Here is a 20019-nt window from a genome sequence, read left to right as displayed (position 1 = left end):
CCCTCCTTGAGCGCCTCACTTTTTAGTTTTCTTAAGTCTGTTTTGTAGGTAGTGTCCAGGGTTTTTAGTTGTACTTAATGGGAATAAGGAAAATTATGTTCACTGCATATTCCCAGAAATGGAAGTCGTATCCCCCATAGGGATATAATTTTTAGTTTTTTATTTATGAGGAATCACTATTTTCAAGTTTTATATAATCATTAAAAATGCTTGTGTAAGATTAGTAAATTGGAAACATTAGAATTGCATTACTCAACACTCAAATTTTATTTTGTAGTTTAAAATCATTGGCCTTTTGATAGTGTTTCACTTTCTATGTTAGAAATGATATGGGAGTTAAAATCATGAAAGATTAAACTAGAAGTCATATTATTGATGTTTTAGAGCTTTGTCTGTTTTAATCAGATGAGCACTTAGGTTCTTCAAAATTACAAAAACGGTTCCTGTTGAAGCAGTCTAGGAGCTGTCATTTTTCATACCACTGAATAGAGGTGACTTTTTTGATAGAATATAATTTCATTTGACTAGAAACATAGTTTTAGACTATTATAAATATTTCATCATGCAGAGCGGGACGAGGAATTTGGTGGTAGGATTATTATTAAACCAGAAGTTTAGGATTCTAAGAATTTCTCGTTGAGAAAGTGGAACAATAAGTCTTACCAGTTTGTGTCAGTATATCAAAACATGTTTCATATCACTTTTACAGATTGAAGTTGTTAAAGAAGAATTTAATGAACACTTAGAAGTTGTAGACAAGATTCACCAGATCTGCAAAAATCTGCAGTTTCATCTGAATAAAATGAGAACCTTTGAAGAGCCTCCTTTTGAGAAAGAAGCTAATATTATTGTGGATAGATGGCTTGATGTAAGTGATAATTTGGTTGACTAGAAATTCTGCTTTATAACAATTAAATTGATCTTTTCGTTTGCATCTTTAATGTTGTTATCTAATTATAAAATTCAAAAGTGCTTATTATAAAAAAATGTTCAAATAATATAAAATTTATGACTTAGGATTTAACTTTACCCCAGAGTTAGGTACTACTAAGAAATGGGTCCATACTCTTTTAGATCTACAAGTACATACTCAACTTATTTAAAATAAACTAGTTAATATATTACTCATCCATGTAAGTTATTGATGTTCAGCTTTGTATTTATTTACTAATTTTTGGTTGAGTAGTAATGATATTTCATGAATTACAAAATAAGAATTTGTATATTTTCAGCTGGATTTTTGAAAGCTTCTTTTATTATTGTGGTTTAGAAATGAGAAAGACTATTTCTTTCAGTTGTTTATAAACTGCACCAAATCAGCTAAGTTATTTTTGTAGAATAATGAAACTATGGTATATTAAAGCAAAATTTTTGTTGATAAATAAAGCAAATAATTTAGCAAGTAAAGGTAATCTAAAATTTTATCTTAAAGTTGTGTTTAAAACAGTTGTTCTTATACTTTTCACCATTCAGTGTATTATTTTTATTTTTAAATTGTGGTAGATAAATGAGAAGACAGAGGACTACTATGACAATCTTGGTCGAGCTCTAGCTTTATGGGACAAACTTTTTGACTTAAAAAATGGAATTGATGAGTGGACTGAAAAGGTCCTTCAAAAATTGGAATTACATCAACTGACTGAAGAGGAAAGAGAAAAACTGAAGGTAATTGAACAGAAATAGAACATATGTCCTTATTATAGACATTGGCATTTTATTATCAAGTTTGCTTTCTTGAAGAGGGATAGAGAAATCACAAAGAAACCCTTCATTTCTTTCATTGTTCCTCGAGGGAGACCTGAATTCCATTGTCTTCTTTGTGGTAGTCCAGGAAGATGTTAGCAGGTGTTAATGTGGGTTCACAGACAACCTGGAGGTTCATAGATAAAAGTGACCTCAGGGATGGGTCAAGTGTGTGGCAGCCTGAAGCAGGATCTTAGTTCTCTGGCTGGGAATGAACCTGTGCTATAGTAGTAAGAGCGCTGTATCTTAACTACTAGACCACCAGCAATTAGTGACTAGAAGGTATGCTCTGGCTCTTGTGTTTTTTGGAAAAGAATTTCAACAAGGAGACATAAAATAGTGAAACAGGTAGCTGTCTCTTTATTAAAAGAAAAGTTTTTATGAATAGGCACTTGGATGGGCTCAGAGGAAGAGAGGAAGAGAGTTGTGCAGTTATATGCGGGTCAATGTAATATAAAAATGTATGTATGCATGCCTGATGACTTTACAGTATACCAAGTCTGATGCTTCAAATCTTTTTTCCTCTAATTTTGGTCCCTTTATTCACTTTTAAGTTCACATATCCATTTTTTATACTTTTGGAAAAGACTTTGCAAATGTGTTATTGCCAAAGTGTTTCACTCAGTTATAACATATGCCTGACTCATGAAGACACTTAGTTTTGTATCTCCCAGGACTCTGTCAAAAATCAAGTGATTTGGGAAAATTCAAAGCTCTTTTAGTTGCTAAATATTTTCAGTACCAATCACGGGTACCAGAAAATAAGGTATAAAATAAAAATATATTTTCTATTGGCATTGTGTGTTTTAGGAAGAGTTACAAGTCCATGAACAAAAACCTTCAGAATTTTCTAAAAGAGTGGCTAAAATACAATTCTTGCTTCAAAGCAGTGAAATACCTCTTGAATTACAGGTAAGAGAATTTTTGTTTAAAAGTTGCAATTAAAAATGCTCTCTATCCTCTACAGTAATATTTATAAACCAGAATTCTAAAACTTAAAATAAAAACAGGGTCATTATTTGATTCACCTTTATTCATGCCCAACCAAATTTTTAACAGTCAGCATAATTTATTATATTTGTTCCAATTTAGAATGAGTAATTTTTTACATTGTTTTATTCTCAATTCACTTATTTCACGGACCTCTTGTGTGGAAGGGGAGATGTTACTGTGCTCCCATGAAAAGTAACAAGGGTTTCCTCATAAGTGTTCTTGGGCATAGGATGCAGTCATATGGCTCAATGATTCCAGGTTTATTAGTTGCTAGACAGGGAAACAGAGAGATTGCCCCAACTGGGATTTTCTGTTGTATGGAGAGATTTGTTAGACTTTTACTTAAATAAAAATGCAAAAATGCTTGAACATGAGCTCTGGAGTCAAACTTTCTGGGGGAAGGCCTTGCTCTGCCACCTGCCAACTTTGTGGTCTTGGGCAAGTTGCTTATCCTTCTCAAGCCTGAATTTTGTATATAAAATACTTACCATGATTCTGTGTACATAATAAACAGTAAATGCTGGCTACTTACTTTTTTATATATGTTTTAAAATTAGTTTCCAATGAGCACCATGAGATAGTACCTCAACTGGTATGCTAAATAAAACTTGTTTCAAGGGGAAGAATTCAGTTACTCTCTTAGAAAAAAATTAGAATGTCAATTTCAGTTTTTCATGTTACTCTTTTTTTTTAACAGCAGTATTTAAACTGTTGTATCATCATGCAGAACAAGGAAAAAATCAGAAAGAGAGAGGTGATTTCACATTGAAATGAACAGTTTCAACTCATTCTTCAGCAATGTAGTTGTCTTAAAATCTAGTTAAATCAAATCCGTGACAGTACTTCATATGTTTCATAATTTCAGGTGATGGAGTCTTCTATTTTGAACAAGATAGAACGTGTGAAAATGTGTTTAACGGGAGGATCCCACTGTGGTGCAATCAGCGGCAGCACAGCTGAGCTAAGGGAAGATCTTGACCAGGCCAAGACCCAGATTGGAATGACTGAGTCTCTCTTAAATGCCTTGTCGCCTTCCGACAGCTTGGAGATCTTCACTAAACTCGAGGTACTTCCTGGTTGCTTCTCTTCTGTGGCTCAGATTTATTTTCACACTTATTTCTGGTAGTCTTATCCTTTTGAAATTAATACAAATAATTACTTTAAAAAAAATGAAAGCCTGGGGAGAAAAGTCAGAAAAACAATTTGTGTATGTTTCACCTTTTAATTGGAGAAGGAAATGGCAACCCTCTCCACTGTTCTTGCCTGAAGAATACCATGGACAGAGGACCCTGGTGGGCTACAGTCCATATTAAATATCAAATAATTATTGCACACAAAGGAATTAAAAGGTGAGTGAATTAGTGAAAGTTGCTGAGTTGTGCCTGACTCTCTGATCCCATGGACTGTAGTTCACCAGGGTCCTCTCTCCATTGAATTCTTCAGGCAAGAACACTGGAGTGGGTTGCCATTTCCTTCTCTAGTTAAAAGGTGAAACTGTAAAATACATAATTGTAAAATACATTTATAAAATACATTTATAAATACACCACATTTATTGGTGGCTCAGATAGTAAAGAATCTGACTGCAATGTGGGAGACCTGGGTTCGATCCCTGGGTTGGGAAGATCCCCTGGAGAAGGGAATGGCTTCCTGTCTGGAGAATCCCATGGACAGAGGAGCCTGGTAGGCTATAGTTCGTGGGGTCACGAAAGTCAGACTCAACTGAGCGACTAAGCACATACATTTATTATCTAAGAGAAAGCAAATCCACCCAGTAAAAAATTATCTAGGTTTTAATAGAAACAATGGATACCTAATATTCTGTGTGTAAACTGAGCCCATTTTAAGTACTGGTTGTTTGTTTGTTTATATATTTAGGAGATTCAACAACAAATTCTACAGCAGAAGCACAGTATGATATTACTTGAGAATCAAATAGGTTGTCTGACTCCTGAACTCTCTGAATTAAAAAAGCAGTATGAAAGTGTCAGTGATTTATTTAATACCAAAAAAAGTGTTTTGCAAGATCACTTTTCTAAGTTACTGAATGGTGAGTGCAATGCTTCTTTACTATTCCTGGGAATATTAAAAAGTGAATAGGTACTGTGAACACAAGGGCTAATTAATCTAAGCTTCACTTAGAGATGATGGTTGCACAGAGCCTATTTAAGGAAATAATATTCAGATAAATCTTTTGGGAGCAAACACTCACTGATGTATGCCTATTATAAAAGACATGCCTTTTGTTCAAGTCCCAGATCTTTATTTCATGAAGGAGAGGCACCTGGGTCCTAGTGTTTGACCTGCTCACTGTGGTCAGAGTCTGGGGACATGCCTGTGAGTGGGCTGCCCCTGTCCGTGTGGGTCTTGTATGATTGGAAAGGAGGTTTGATATAGAAAATATGCCACAATTACTGTGTAGGTTCTTTTAACCCTCAAAATTAGGTTTTAGTTTATTATCATTTCACAGAGACTTGTACCTATGGCATGGGGAGCAAGTTTCAGAATCTCTTAATTTAACAAGGTAGGTGATGTCATCTTTGAATAAATACAGCTTCCTTTGTTTTTTCCTACAGATCAGTGCAAGAACTTTAATGACTGGTTTGGCAGCATTAAAATGAACCTTAAGGAGTGTTTTGAACCATCAGAAACAAAAAAGTGTGTGGAACAAAAACTACAAAAACTTTCTGTAAGAAGACATATATAAATTTCATTCAAAATTTATCAAAATTAAAATACTGGAGGCAGAACTGTATATAAGTAGATAGGATAATAGTTATTTTGACTTAGTAATTTCCCTACATAAAGGTAATATTTACCAAAAAAATCTGACTTTTTCTCAAATATTTTAATACACTGCTGATGGGAGTGGAGTGGAAGGTAGCCTGAGATAAGAGGCATTAATAGGGCATTTAAAATGTGTATGGCACCCTCAATTCTTGATCACTTTATGGTAGATTATCAAGTATTTTAGGTGATAAGTTATGCTCTCCAGCTTATTGATGTCATTAAATGTTCTCAGTATATTTCTTGCTTTGATGATAACCATTCTTTATCGACAGAATCATTTTTCTTCTCCTTTTTTCATTTAGAGTTCTTTTTTCTTTTCTTTAAATTTGCTCATTCCATGGGTCTCAGCAATTGATACTCAAACCTTGAAACCCAGACATTGAAATAAAATTCTGATTTGACAAAGTTAAGTAGAAAATAGGCTGCCTGGTTTTACATATTGGTTGCCAGAAAGGCTCAAATATTTAGGAGAAGTTGAACAGAATGTGGCTTTCCGGATCTGACTCCCACTGACCCACACGGTGGCATCATTTTGCTTGATGTGATTCCCGGAAAGTCAGATGCAAACTCCAATGTGCACACACAGTCTAGAACTAATATAAATCATCTTTTGATCATTTGCCATTGGAGTTAGCCGTATCTCCTAGCTCTTCTTTTACAGAGGAAGTTATGGAGATGGCTTGTCTGTGTACTATCTTGGAAAAGTATCACTGGGGTGACAGGGACCACACTGATGCTTGCCTGTAGGATATAATTCAGTTTTTGTCTTTCTTAAGGATTTCTTGACTCTTGAAGGAAGAGGCAGTGAAATACAGCAAGTGGGAACTGTACTGAATCATGTGAAAAAACATCTGCCCAAAGCACCTGTTAAGAAGCTTAACAGTTGGATCGTAAGTCAAGAAGTTGAATTAGAAAAAATGGAGTCCATATGCCAGGCACGAGCAAAGGAGCTTGAAGAGTGCTTGCAGCAGCTACTGAGGTAGGAAATAAAGGTGATCTTTCATAGTAAACTTACTGTGAAAGTTTACTTATGTAAAATCTTCATATGTACTCTGCCTCAGTACAGCTAGCAGTGGGATATATATACACATGAATTTCAAAAATAAAATATATACTTTCAAACCCATGTTTGACACTGGGGATACAGAGGTTTGGAGAATTCTTCAAATTATGGCAAAGGTTCAGGGGAGAGCCCCAAAATATTTTCTGTTTGTTTCTTATTTTTTATGATATATCTCATGCTCATGCTCATCGCTAAGTCATGTTCAACTCTTTGTGACCCTAGGGACTGTAGCCCGCCAGGCTCCTCTGTCCATGGAATTCTCCAGGCATGAATACTAGAGTGTGTTACCATTTTCTCCTCTAGGGGATCTTCCTGACCCAGGAATCAAACGCAAGTCTCCTGCATCAGCAGGCGGATTCTTTACCACTCAGCTACCTGGGAAGCTTATGATATATATTTATGGCTTATTAGAATTCCACTATAATACATGCTATTATTATTCAGATTTTAATGTTATAATTTTGTTTCTAAATTTGTTATTTGTAACATTATTTTGTAAATAATGTTACAAAAATTTTTATAAAGAATAAAAATAAAATGTAAAAAACCTGGTTGGCTTACAAGATTGGTGCCAACGATTTCTTCAGATAGACACTTTTTGCTGATTTCATATTTTAACATGTGTGATGTTGTTTTAGACTCCATAATGACCACAGAAACCTGAGTAAGTGGTTGACTAATCAAGAAGAAATATGGAAAGAAATGGAAGGAACACGAGAGAAAACGGAGCTATTTTGCCAAGCTCTAGCTAGAAAGAGGTATAGATGATCTTGCACAAAATGTGTTTCTTGGGGATATGGTTTCTGAAGGTGTGTCATGGCTCCTATAATCTTCCAATGATATTTGGAATTTACAGAGAACAATTCGAATCAATGGCCCAGTTGAACAACTCTGTGAAGCAATATGGGATTACTGAGGAAGAAGAAATAGTAACGGAATCAACACATTTGATTGATAGATACCAGACATTATTGAGACAAATATGTGAAACTGACAAAGAGGATAAGTTACCTCCTGCCGAGGACCAGAGTTTTAATGATCTTGCACATGATGTAATTCATTGGATAACAGGGATTAAAGAATCCCTTATGGTTTTGAATTCATCTGAAGGCAAAATGCCACTTGAGGAAAGAATCCATAAAATAAAGGTATAACTGTGGAAACTAAATGTCAGAGGTCAGGATGAACTCCAATTTTAATAAGATTTAGAGGAAAGTTGCAAAGATTTGTTTGTTAATGGAAAATAGGATCAGTGTGGATTGGGTGAGAAATTCAGATGACTGAGCTTACAAAAGAGAAGGCCTGTGATGAATCTAAAATTATTTTAACGCATATAGAAAGGAAAGGTATATCCTCTCTTTGTGAGAGCAGTGCCCAGTTATTATCCATCTTCACTGACTGCAGATATGAAATAAAGACTATAAATTAGAACTGCAGCAGGTAGGAGTTTGCTAGGATGTTAAACGAATAGATATCAGTACATCAGAGGCATTGGCAATGTCAAAGTCAGGGCTGGAGAGGAGCTCATTTTCAGAGTGGATATGTATGGATCCTAAAGGGTATTAGATCCTGAGTGGGTTGAGTGTTTCCTGGTTTATCAGATACTAACTGTGGAGGAAGATAATGGTCAAGTTTCAAGGGTTAGTTTGACGTACAGAAGTAGTCAGAATTGTTTGGGATCACATCTGAAAGGTTTTCCAGAGAAGGTGAATCTGAAGTAGTGTTTCTAAGAAGAGAAGAACTTGATTGTTTAGGGCAAAAGAGGAAAATCGAAGTACAGGGAATGAGAATTAATTATGTTGTGCTGGAGAAACAGGAGTGGGCCTGTGACACTGTGCATTTTCCTATAGGAAGCCGGAAACCCACTCTTAGATGTATAAAGACGTCTTGTTCAGGTTGTCACCCCAACTTTTTATTTATAAATAATGGTGCAGGTTGGGAGGAGGATTTGCCAGGGAGTTTTTTTGTACATAATTTCTTTGAGTGCAATTGAGAATCGAGAGGAGAGTAGGTAACGTGACAGATGTTTACTGAGAAGCAGTTCTATGCAATGTGAAGGATATCTTTGTGCTTGGGGCATATGTAAAAGTGAAAGGGAAATTTTGAAATCTACTCCGCAGTTAGAATCTCTGAATGATGTTTATGAGTAAAAAGATATCATATGTAATCCCCAAGTAGTATGAATGGGATTTTAAGATCATTTTTATTTAATTTAGGAAATCATTTTACTAAAACCTGAAGGGGATGCTAAAATACAGGCCATCATGAGTCAGGCTGAGAGCAGCAAGACTCCAGTGGTTCCAAAGACCCTCACTGATATCAAGAACCAGTGGGACAACACACTCCATTTGGCCAACACATATCTAAGGTAAAGGGCATGCCTTCACCATTTTCATGATTTTTCATTGCACAGGGAAGCCATAACAAGTATGTTTTGTCTGCCTTCTGGATGTAGATATAATATATCTGTTGGAGAGAAAGTAATGTCAGGGACAACCACAGTGTTGAGGCAGAAACAGAGACTAGTTCTCTGGATCAGATATGAAACATGCTGTAATAACTCCTTGTTTACTTTGACTGGTGCATCAACCCACCATTGGTAACAAATTAACATTGTCTATCTTTCTACCTTCAATAAAGTCCTTCTGTACCAAACCTCCTGCCCCCAGACAACCTCAGTGTTTACTTTACTGTAGGATAGTTTATGCTTTTAAATATATATGCTATGAGAAACATTTATAAATGTATGAATTAAGTGAACATAATTCTGGTGAAAATTCTTAACTCCTTTCACATCAAATCAAATCATGATACATTTAATGTTCAGTGGAAATGTAAATTTCATATTTTTATAAGGAAGCAGTCAGATCAAAATTAAAATCAAGCTGTAGGAAGCATAAGCTAGTTAGCTGGCCAATATACTGCATGCTTATTTGTTTTACTTAAATGAAAAAGAAAAACACAGAATAATTATATTTAAACATAATAAAAACTGGACTAGTTTGAAATCTAAATTATTAAACATTTGTCCTCAGATCAAATTATATAATGGAAACAATAGTTTTTTAAAATCATACTACAACTAATTTTTATCTTGATTTCTGAGTTAAACTTAGGGCCATTTAGAATGTTACAATGCCAAAGAAGTCTCTGGGAATAATGTACAATAGTGTTATTTTAATGCTTTTTATAATAATGCATGTTGTATTATATGTTGCAAAATGCTGTTTTGTTTTGCTGTGTCATTTCATTTATAAACTATTTTGTAAAATTTAGCCATCAGGAAAAGCTTCTACTAGAAGGCGAGAAGTATTTGCAAAGTAAGGAGGATCTGAGATTAATGCTCACAGAACTGAAAAAGAAACAAGAAGTGGGCTTTGCTCTGCAGCCTGGTTTGCAGGAGAAGAAAGCTCAATTAAAAATTTATAAGAAGTTCCTCCAGAAAGCACAGGATTTAACATTCTTACTAGAGGAGTTAAAATCTCAAGGAAATTACCTCTTAGAGTGCACTAAAAATCCCAACTTTAGTGAAGAACCGTGGCTGGAAATCAAGCATCTACATGAGAGTCTTCTTCAGCAACTGCAGGTGAAATGCTCAAAACAAAACTTTAAGTGATCATCCTCAGTATGCTTAATTATGTACTATTTGTGTATGGGACCATTTTTTGGTTCTTTTGGAAAATCTAAAACTTTTAGAAATGTATCATTTTTAGATACAAATGCTAGCTCCACAAAATGGAGGAATCGATTTGGTCAGTTTTGCTAGAGAAATCTAGTGTGTATTATTTGATGATAGTGTTATCTCCTTTCATCAAAGTTCTCCTCTTCAGGGATTGGAAGGTTTAAAATTTTTTTCCAGGCCCTCGGCAGTGAAAATGTGGAGTCCTAACCACTGGACTGCCAGGGAATTCCCTTAGGCATTTTTATGTAAGAGGTAGTGTCAAAATTGCCCATGCAGCATCCATCTATCCATCCATCAGTCTATTATTGCCTTCACCCATCTATCCATCCGCACATCCATCCATCATCTATTGTGATAGTTGTATCCATTATTCTGTATAAACTTTATCAGATTTCTCCCTTGAGTCTTTCCATATGATCCACAATAAAAGAATTAAGAAGTAAAATGTCATTTTGTCATGAAGCATAGTATTATCTTAAGAGAATTATTTATATTCTTTGCACATGGAAAGTTGGATTCAGTGTAAGGATTACCTGGGTTAGAAATCTCACTTATACAGGTAGCAGGATTTGTGCGGAGGTGAAGATTATGCTCACTTGGCTGTAAGTTATTTAATTGCTGCTTTTCTGATCAGGTGTGGTCACCTTATTTTCTTACTCCAGGAAGATAACTTGAAAGTGGTTTTGCTCTTGAGTTAGGATTACTTTTTCCCAACTTTGGGGTTTGATTCTTAGGAAAGGAATCTGAGGTTAGGTTGATTTCACATAGTCTCATTTCTGAGAAGGGTAATCGAGGGAGCTGCTTTATTATGGATGTTTGTGATTTGGTGATATAATTTGTAGCCATTTCATTTTGTAAACCTCTGACAAGTTGTTTTCGGGAGTGAAATGAAAGCAAAGAAACGTGGGGTGGAGAACAAATAAATATCTCAACACTAAAAATTTTACTTAAGAACTCTGGATGATTTATGGTCTTATTTCTATTTCAAGATGAACCCTCATAAAATAAATATTTATGAACAATTTAATTATTTTCTGAGTGAGATAATTCAGAGATCTAATTCATACATTGTCAATGTTTTGTTTTTAGGATTCTGTGCAGAAACTAGAAGGTCATGTTCAAGAACACGACTCTTACCAGCTTTGCGTCACAGACCTGAACACTGCATTGGACTATATCGCTAAGGAATTTGTCTGTTTTTCTGATAGGCCTGTAGATGAAAGAGCAGTTGAGGAAAAACTGCAGAAACTGCAGGTATTAAGCAATATCCAGAAATGATAGGCATTTTAAAAAATCAATATTAAACACAACTTGACAAATTAGTGTTCTTGATCAGAAATTCAAATGCTGAAAGGAAAGAAATAAAAAAAGAAAAAATGCTGAAAACGCTATTCAGATGACTATTGGATAAAGTCCTATCTGGTCATGAAAAGTGGAAATGTTCTTCATTAGTGAGCAAATCCATTTATAACTTGAGTTGGACAGTACTCAGCCCTCTGGACCCTCAGAGATAATTCCACTCATGACCAGTCAGCAGCTGCTGGAGATCTCTGTCTTAGAAAAAAGTGCAGTGATTCTAGGAGATAACTAGGTGATCAAATGGTGTACCTAACGCAATAAGGCTGAAGGGGAAATGGTTCAGTTTTGCAGTCTTCATCACAGGTGGATGGGAGTTGTGTAATTTTCACCTTATTTATTTTCATACTCATGGACTACCTTAGAGTTCTCTGCAGATGGAGAGCTTTTAAAATTTCCACCCTCACCACTTCAACAACCCCTCACCTTACACAGTAAGCATTGCAGCTCTTTACCTGCATTCTCAAAACACATTCCTTGGAAGCTCACTGCACAGCCAACAAATGCAGTGTCCTCTGGAAGGAAACAGTAAAGTATGTTCTTTACTTTTCTATGCTGCTTTCACAGTCCTTTGGAGATTGCATGGGGTGAGTCTCAGGAAGCCCTAGTGCCTTGAATTTGGGAATTTCTGATCTCTTCTTTTTAGGAACTTGGGAATCAAGCAAGACTCCCCCTTCAGAATAGCTTGACACTCTGACAAGGCCACCTCCCTCTCCCTCTTTTTTTGGCCATGTGGCATGTGGGATCTTAGTTTCCAACCCTGAGGGATTGATCCTGAGCCCCCTGCAGTGGAAACGCAGAGTCTTTACCCCTGGATCACCAGGGAAATCCTGCCTCCGTTTTTAACAGTGATAATTTGACAAATGTTGAGGGTCATCATGTCCAAGCCCGTGTTTGGGTACCTCAGATACTGAGAAAAGTATAAGACATGAGCTATAGTTGGAAGGAATCTCAGAAACTATCAAGTTCAGATTCCTCATTTTATATATGATGAGCTAAATGACAGAGTGGGGGCTACTTCTTGGGTCTCCTGACCCCACTAGACTTCTGTACTTGGGTGTCTCCTAGTTATTTGTGGTTCAGCATGTCCAGAAAATAACTCGTCATCTCCTTCCTTTTGTCCATACCCCGACTCCTTCCAGTGAGCCTGCTTCTTCTCCTCTGATTCTGGATATCTACACCATCTCTCTAGGCTGCGGGTCAGAAACCTGGATATCCTTTCCTAGGCTGCCCGGCCTAGAGGGACATCAAGAGTTGTCTCTTTCATCTCTGGGTTACCTCTACACTTGGTGCCTCTGCTGTTACCCCCATGGCCGCTGCGTTAGAGCAGACCCTCGTCTCACAGATGCCTGTGTTTGTTAGATGTCTGAGTAGGCTCCCTGCCTGCACTGTCACCCTTGCTGGTGCAGCTTGCCCATGGCCACCTCGTATCTATCCAAAATGCAATCTGGAACTCCCTTCTTCCAGCTGAAAATGTTTCAATGACCTGTGCGTATTTGTTAGCATACATCTTTCCACATTCTTTTACAATGGTCTGTTTACTTCTGTGTCACTCTCACTAGGCTATAGGATTGTGAAGGGACTATATTTTACTCATCTATGTAATTTTAAAACTTGACCATATTACTCGCATGAATGAATGAATACTTACTGTGTAGTCCATTAGAACAGTGAGCAATAAATACAGCATAGTTCACCTAGTAACTTTTAGGCTTATTCTGTTTCAGTAGTAATATCTGGACCTGCTATAGTTTATCAAATTCCTTTTGAGTCTGGAGATCTCAAATTAGCCTCATTCATTTAAGCATTTAGTAAATATTGATTGAGTCCCTACTATATTTAAGATATTGCATTTGATTGATTTAAGCTTTGCTCTGAATTTTAAATGTTAGCACTAGATTCATATGAGCACATACTAAATGATTTTATTCTTTTTAGGGCCTTGCTCAAAGTAGGCACTTATTAGTGTTTTGGTTGTGTTTGATTTTAGTATTATTTATATATTAATTAGTATCTTGAACAAAATATATACTCAACAAATATGTGTTGGCCATTTCCTATGTTCTAGGAATGGGTTGTGAACATTTTCTTCATTACTTTTTATAAATGTAATCTTATAAAATTTTCTGCTGCTGCTGCTAAGTCGCTTCAGTCGTGTCCGACTCTGTGCGACCCCATAGACGGCAGCCCACCAGGCTCCCCTGCCCCTAGGATTCTCCAGGCAAGAACACTGGAGTGGGTTGCCATTTCCTTCTCCGATGCATGAAAGTGAAAAGTGAAAGTGAAGTCGCTCAGTCATGTCCGACTCTTAGTGACCCCATGGACCACAGCCTACCAGGCTTGTCCATCCATGGGATTTTCCAGGCAAGAGTACTGGAGTGGGGTGCCATCGCCTTCTCCGGTAAAATCTTCTAGTATCTTATAAAATCTATTGGGGAATTTGATCTGGGTCACTACATTAGTTTAAATTTTGCCCAAAGTTTCTTCTTTGTGATATGGGTTGATATGTTTCTTACAAAGCTTCCCACTAGTGAAGCAGAATACTCTATAATTTACAAAAGTCAACTAACTCTTGTGATAATTGAACAGTGATACTTTTGTGACAATCTTTTCTCTGCTCACAGGACCTAGAGAATAGTCTCCATTTACAAGATGGCCCATTAGAGAAGATTTTAACTTTAGCAAAGTCCGTCAAGCAAAATACATCTTCAGCAGGACAGAAGATTATTAAAGATGATATAAAATCACTGAAGTGTAAACAAAAAGATTTGGAAAACAGACTTGAATCTGCTAAGCAGGAGATGGAAAACTGTCTCAACAGCATTCTCAAATCAAAATGCTCAACAGAAAACAAAGCAAAGTTTCCTCTGCCAGGCAGAGAGGAGCAGGTCACTTCTGATGTACAGGAGTCCACTCAGGACTCAGCTGCAATGGAAAAGTTGGAGGAAGACTGGGAAATCAATAAGGTTAGTGCTTATGATTGCAGCTCTAAGACATCATGTCTGCGAACGGAGAGGTGTTGTTGGGCTCTGAAGAGAGGGTCGTAAATCAAGCCTCCTGATTTCATAATTAAACCCTCAATGTGCTGGCTATTTATGATGCTCACTTGTAAAAAGAGCCCTTAGAAAACTGTCCAGGATTTCAGCAGTGAAATATTACTGTTCATCTGTTAGAAATGTCAGTCATCAATTTAGGTTTATTATTCTCTCTGATATGTAATCAGATACAATTTCTTGGGTCAAGAGCTCAAAAGCAAATTAGAGAAGGCAAAAGAAAATGCACTTTACCCATTTTCTAAAGAAAAAAAAATCTAACGGCTCTATTTTGGTGGGTCTTTTTTGTTGTTGTTGATTTCATAGTGAAATCAGAGACTGTATGGAAGGATAGCTGCCTTTCTTTATCTTCTTACGTTAACCCTATACTGCAAATGTATTTTTAACTGTTGTCAGGTCAGTTAGTGTGAGAATAATGACATTCAGACTTCTGATCTTCCTGGGGAGAAGAAAGAAGAATATCGTTCTGTTTTCTTTCTAAACATCCAAATGGGTATATTTCCCTGTGGCTTTTAAAGTGGTTTCTCATAGGTGAGAGACTGAAATGGAAAAGGCACAAAGAGCCTTCCAATAAACTCCACTTGAAAGAGTCTCCTTGTTTGGCAGCCTCTCGCAGTCCAGGGTCCATTGGGACAACAGCGAAAGTTAGCCCTTTAATTGTCAGCATTTTATGGAATATGTGATACACGGGGATGAAGAGAATCTGCACTTCTGTTGTCTTCCAAGAGCAGAAATACATGGAGGGACTTCCCTGTGCTGGTCTAGTGGTTAAGAATCCACCTGCCAGTGCAGGGGAGCATGGTTTCAACCCCTAGTCTGGGAAGATTTCACATACCTTGGGGCAACTAAGCCCATGCAGCACAACTACTGAGCCGGTGCTCTAGAGCTGGCGAGCTCCAACTACTGAGCCCAAGAGCTGCAGCTATTGAAGCCCACATGCCCTAGAGCCTCTGCTCTGCAATAAGAGAAGCCTCTGCAATGAGAAGCTCACCCAGCACAAGAATAGAGGAACCACCCCTGCTTCCACAACTAGAGAAATCCCACGTGCAGCAACAAAGTCCCAGTGCAGCCAAAAAAAGAGAGAAGAAGTGCATGGAGGACTAGAGGAGCCAGATAGGGTTTCCTAAAATGAGAAACAAGGTAAAATGCCAATGGAACATGTCTCTGACATGAAGTCCCACTTGTTGGATCGAGCTAACAAAGTATGTCTTAAATACTTAGGGCCCTGTGATGAGACTCTTGAAGTTGTATCTGTAAAAGGAACTTTCTTAATGGTATTTAAAGAACTGTAAAAAGTAAAAAAGGTAAAATACTTGAGTACTTTTCTATCCTAATACGTGACATTGATAAGTGGATTTGCTTAATAACTCTAAGTTTAGCTTCTCAGACCCATGTTGGCTGTGAACTACCCGAATTCAGTAGAGTATATTGAAAACTAAAGATCACAACCCAATAATAGAAATTTTTGTTTATTAAGCTTTTACTCATTCTTGAATGATGAGCTAATGATAATTCATGCTACTTCATTAGAATGCTTTTTCCTTTTTAAAAGCAGATGAAGGGACTTAAGTCTTCAAATAATTTTCATAAGCCTGTACTAGAGGAAGATAGTTTTAGTTTCTAGTAACATTTTTAACACCTTTTTTCCCCTCTATTGTAACATGAATCTTTTTTCTTTTTTTTTTAATATGGAAAGGCATTTTATTTCAAATATAGCAGTGTGTACATGTCAATCCCAAACTCCCAGTCTATCCCCACCCTCCGTCCTGTCCACCTGGTAACCATAAGTTCATTCTCTACGTCAGTGAGTCTACTTCTGTTCTGTAGATAAATTCATTTGTTTCATTTTATCTTAGAGTCCACATATAAATGATATATGGTTTTATCTTTCTCTGTCTAGTTACTTTATTTAGTATGACAGTCTCCAAGAATGTCTATGATGCTGCAAATAGCATTATTTCATTCTTTTTTTAAAATGTATTTTAATTGGAGGCTAATTACAATATTGTAGTGGTTTTTGCCATATATTGACATGAATCAGCCATGAGTGTACATGTGTTCCCCATCCTGACCCTCCCTCCCATCTCCCTCCCCATCCCATCCCTCACGGTCATCCCAGTGCACCAACCCTGAGCACCTTGTCTCATGCATCGAACCTGAACTGGCGATCTGTTTCACATATGATAATATACATGTTTCAATACTATTCTCTCAAATCATCTCACCCTTGTCCTCTCCCACAGAGTCTGAAAGACTGTTCTTTACATCTGTGTCTTTTTTGCTGTCTCGCATACAAGGTTATCGTTACCATCTTTCTAAATTCCATATATATGCATTAGTATACTGTAAGGAGATCCAACCAGTCCATTCTGAAGGAGATCAGCCCTGGGATTTCTTTGGAAGGAATGATGCTAAAGCTGAGTACTTTGGCCATCTCATGCGAAGAGTTGACTCATTGGAAAAGACTCTGATGCTGGGAGGGATTGGGGGCAAGAGGAGAAGGGGACAACAGAGGATGAGATGGATGGATGGCATCACTGACTCGATGGACGTGAGTCTCAGTGAACTCCAGGAGTTGGTGATGGACGGGGAGGCCTGGCGTGCTGCGATTCATGGGGTCGCAAAGAATTGGACACGACTGAGTGACTGATCTGATCTGATCTGATACTGTATTGGTGTTTTTCTTTCTAACTTACTTTACTCTGTATAATAGGCTCCAATTTCATCTACCTCATTAAAACAGATTCAAATGTATTCTTTTTAATGGCTGAGTAATATTCCATTGTGTATATGTACCACAGCTTTCTTATCTGTTCGTCTGCCAATGGACATCTAGGTTGCTTCCATGTCCTGGCTATTATAAACAGTGCTGTGATGAACATTGGGGTACATGTGTCTCTTTCAATGCTGGTTTCCTTGGTGTGTATGCCCAGGAGTGGGATTGCTGGGTCATATGGCAGTTCTGTTTCCAGTTTTTTAAGGAATCTCCACACTGTTCTCCATAATGGCTGTACTAGTTTGCATTCCCACCAACAGTGCAAGAGGGTTCCCTTTTCTCCACACCCTTTCCAGCACTTACTGTTTGTAGACTTTCGGATAGCAGCCATTCTGACTGGCGTGAGATGGTACCTCATTGTGGTTTTGATTTGCATTTCTCTGGTAATGAATGATGTTGAGCATCTTTTCATGTGTTTGTTAGCCATCTGTATGTCTTCTTTGGAGAAATGTTTAGTTCTTTGGCCGATTTTTTGATTGGGTCGTTTATTTTTCTGGACTTGAGCTACAGGAATTGCTTGTATTTTTTGAGATTAATTCTTTGTCAGTTGCTTCGTTTGCTCTTATTTTCTCGCACTCTGAAGGCTGTGTTTTCACCTTGCTTATAGTTCCTTCGTTGTGCAAAAGCTTTTTAGTTAGGTCCCATATGTTTATTTTTGCTTTTATTTCCATTACTCTGGGAGGTGGGTCATAGAGGATCCTGCATAATCAGATTATGTCAGAGGGTGTTTTGCCTGTGTTTTCCTCTAGGAGTTTTATAGTCTCTGGTCTTATGTTTAGATCTTTAATCCATTTTGAGTTTATTTTTGTGTATGGTGTTAGAAAGTGTTCTAGTTTCATTCTTTTTAATGGTTGGGTAAATTAAAAGATGGTTGCTCCTTGGAAGAAAAGCTATGACCAACCTAGGCAGCATATTAAAAAGCAGAGACATTACTTTGCTGACAAAGATCTGTCAAGTCAAAGCTATGGTTTTTCCAGCAGTCATGTATGGATGTGAGAATTGGACCACAAAGAAAGCTGAGTGCTGAAGAATTGATGCTTTTGAATTGTGTTGTTGGAGAAGACTCTTGAGAGTCCCTTGGACAGCACAGAGATCAAACCAGTCAATCCTAAAGGAAATCAGTCCTGAATATTCATTAGAAGGATTGAGACTGAATCTGAAGCTCCAATACTTTGGCCACCTGATGTGAATAACTGACTCATTGGAAAAGACTCTGATGCTGGGAAAGATTGAAGGCAGGAGGAGAAGGGGATGACAGAAGATGAGATGGTTGGATAGCATCACTGACTAGATGGACATGAGTTTGAGCAAGCTCCAGGAGTTGATGATGGACAGGGAGGCCTGGCATGCTTCAGTCCATGGGGTCGCAAAGAATCGGACACAACTGAGCAACTGAACTGAATATTCCATTGTGTATATGTAACACCTCTTTTTTTATAAAAAAAAAAAAATTTATTGGAACCTTTGGCCACCTGATGTGAAGAGCCAGTTCTTTGGGAAAGACCCTGATATTGGGAAAGACTGAATGCAAAAGAAAAAGGGGGTGACAGAGGATGAGATGGTTAGATAACATCACCGAGTCAGTGGACATGAATTTGAGCAAACTCCAGGAGATAGTGGAAAACAGAGGAGCCTGATGTGGTGTAGTCCATGGGGTCGCAAAGAGCTGGACACAGCTTAGTGACAGAACAACAAATCTGAATTTTGTAATACTTTCTTACTTAGCCCCAGTGAAGACACGTGGGCTTCCTTATAGCTCAGTTGGTAAAGAATCTGCCTGTAATACAAGAGACACCGGTTCAATTCCTGGATCCGGAAGATCTGCTGGAGAAGGGACAGGCTACATACTCCAGTATTCTTAGGCTTCCCTGTGGCTCAGCTGGTAAAGAATCTGCCTGCAATGTGGGAGACTGGGTTCGATCCCTGGATTGGGAAGATTCCCTGGAGAAGGGAAAGACTACCCAATCCAGTATTCTGGCTTGGAGAATTCCATGGACTGTATAGTCCATGAGCTTGCAAAGAGTCAGGCATGACTGACTGACTTTCACTCACTCACTCACTCAAGGGATATTTTAGAATCAGACCTTTGGCTGACTTTTTCTTTAATATCAAAAATGTTAAGGCAGGCTTAGAGGCACAAGAAATTACAAAATGCAGTCTGAAGGGTGTAGGTGCTTATGATCCAAGATCATACTGTATATTTTTACAGAGGTGAATTTCTAAAATTTTTTAAATATGAAAATACAAAACTACCTTCCATCTCCCCCTTCCTATATAACTTAAGTGGGGTTACAAATTAGGATATGATAAAAAGTGAGGTCTGAGTAATCTCTCAGGATTCTACATGTCATAAAAGGAAATGATAAAAAGGAAACACAGGGTAACTGATACATTCTTCTCTTATTATTTTTCTAAAAACTCATAAAGCAGCATTATAGCCTAACCCATATTGAATGATCTTTCTTGTCCCTTCCTTCCCAAATGTCAACCTTCATGGCATAAATATGCCTAAAAAAAACAAAACACCTTTTTTCTATGATTGCTTTTTGAATGTCTTTGTTAT

The 20019-nt window shown here is 37.4% G+C and overlaps 1 protein-coding gene across 17 annotated transcripts in view; it reads left to right on the top strand.

The window, feature by feature from the left end:
• The window catches only part of SYNE2 (spectrin repeat containing nuclear envelope protein 2), a 326831-nt gene that overhangs the window by 142131 nt on the left and 164681 nt on the right, over positions 1 to 20019 (top strand). For all 17 annotated transcript variants that reach the window (XR_015134181.1, XM_086320335.1, XM_086320332.1 and 14 more), the window contains 13 exons: positions 710 to 868; positions 1504 to 1665; positions 2554 to 2655; positions 3602 to 3802; positions 4615 to 4786; positions 5313 to 5425; positions 6303 to 6505; positions 7228 to 7347; positions 7446 to 7737; positions 8806 to 8957; positions 9866 to 10175; positions 11361 to 11525; positions 14252 to 14593. Coding sequence is in view for 16 of the 17 variants with exons in the window: in XM_086320335.1 (XP_086176461.1) it covers positions 710 to 868; positions 1504 to 1665; positions 2554 to 2655; positions 3602 to 3802; positions 4615 to 4786; positions 5313 to 5425; positions 6303 to 6505; positions 7228 to 7347; positions 7446 to 7737; positions 8806 to 8957; positions 9866 to 10175; positions 11361 to 11525; positions 14252 to 14593 (2493 nt within the window). In the remaining variant the exon portion in view is untranslated. The remainder of the gene's footprint in view (positions 1 to 709; positions 869 to 1503; positions 1666 to 2553; positions 2656 to 3601; positions 3803 to 4614; positions 4787 to 5312; positions 5426 to 6302; positions 6506 to 7227; positions 7348 to 7445; positions 7738 to 8805; positions 8958 to 9865; positions 10176 to 11360; positions 11526 to 14251; positions 14594 to 20019) is intronic.

This window comes from Bos grunniens, chromosome 10, assembly GCF_055505025.1.
Source record: "Bos grunniens cultivar Pamir isolate PY7600 chromosome 10, Bosgru_T2T1.0, whole genome shotgun sequence".
Classification (NCBI taxonomy): Eukaryota; Metazoa; Chordata; class Mammalia; order Artiodactyla; family Bovidae; genus Bos; species Bos grunniens.
Note: the sequence above shows the minus strand (reverse complement) of the source record. Positions and strands in the feature narration are given on the sequence as shown.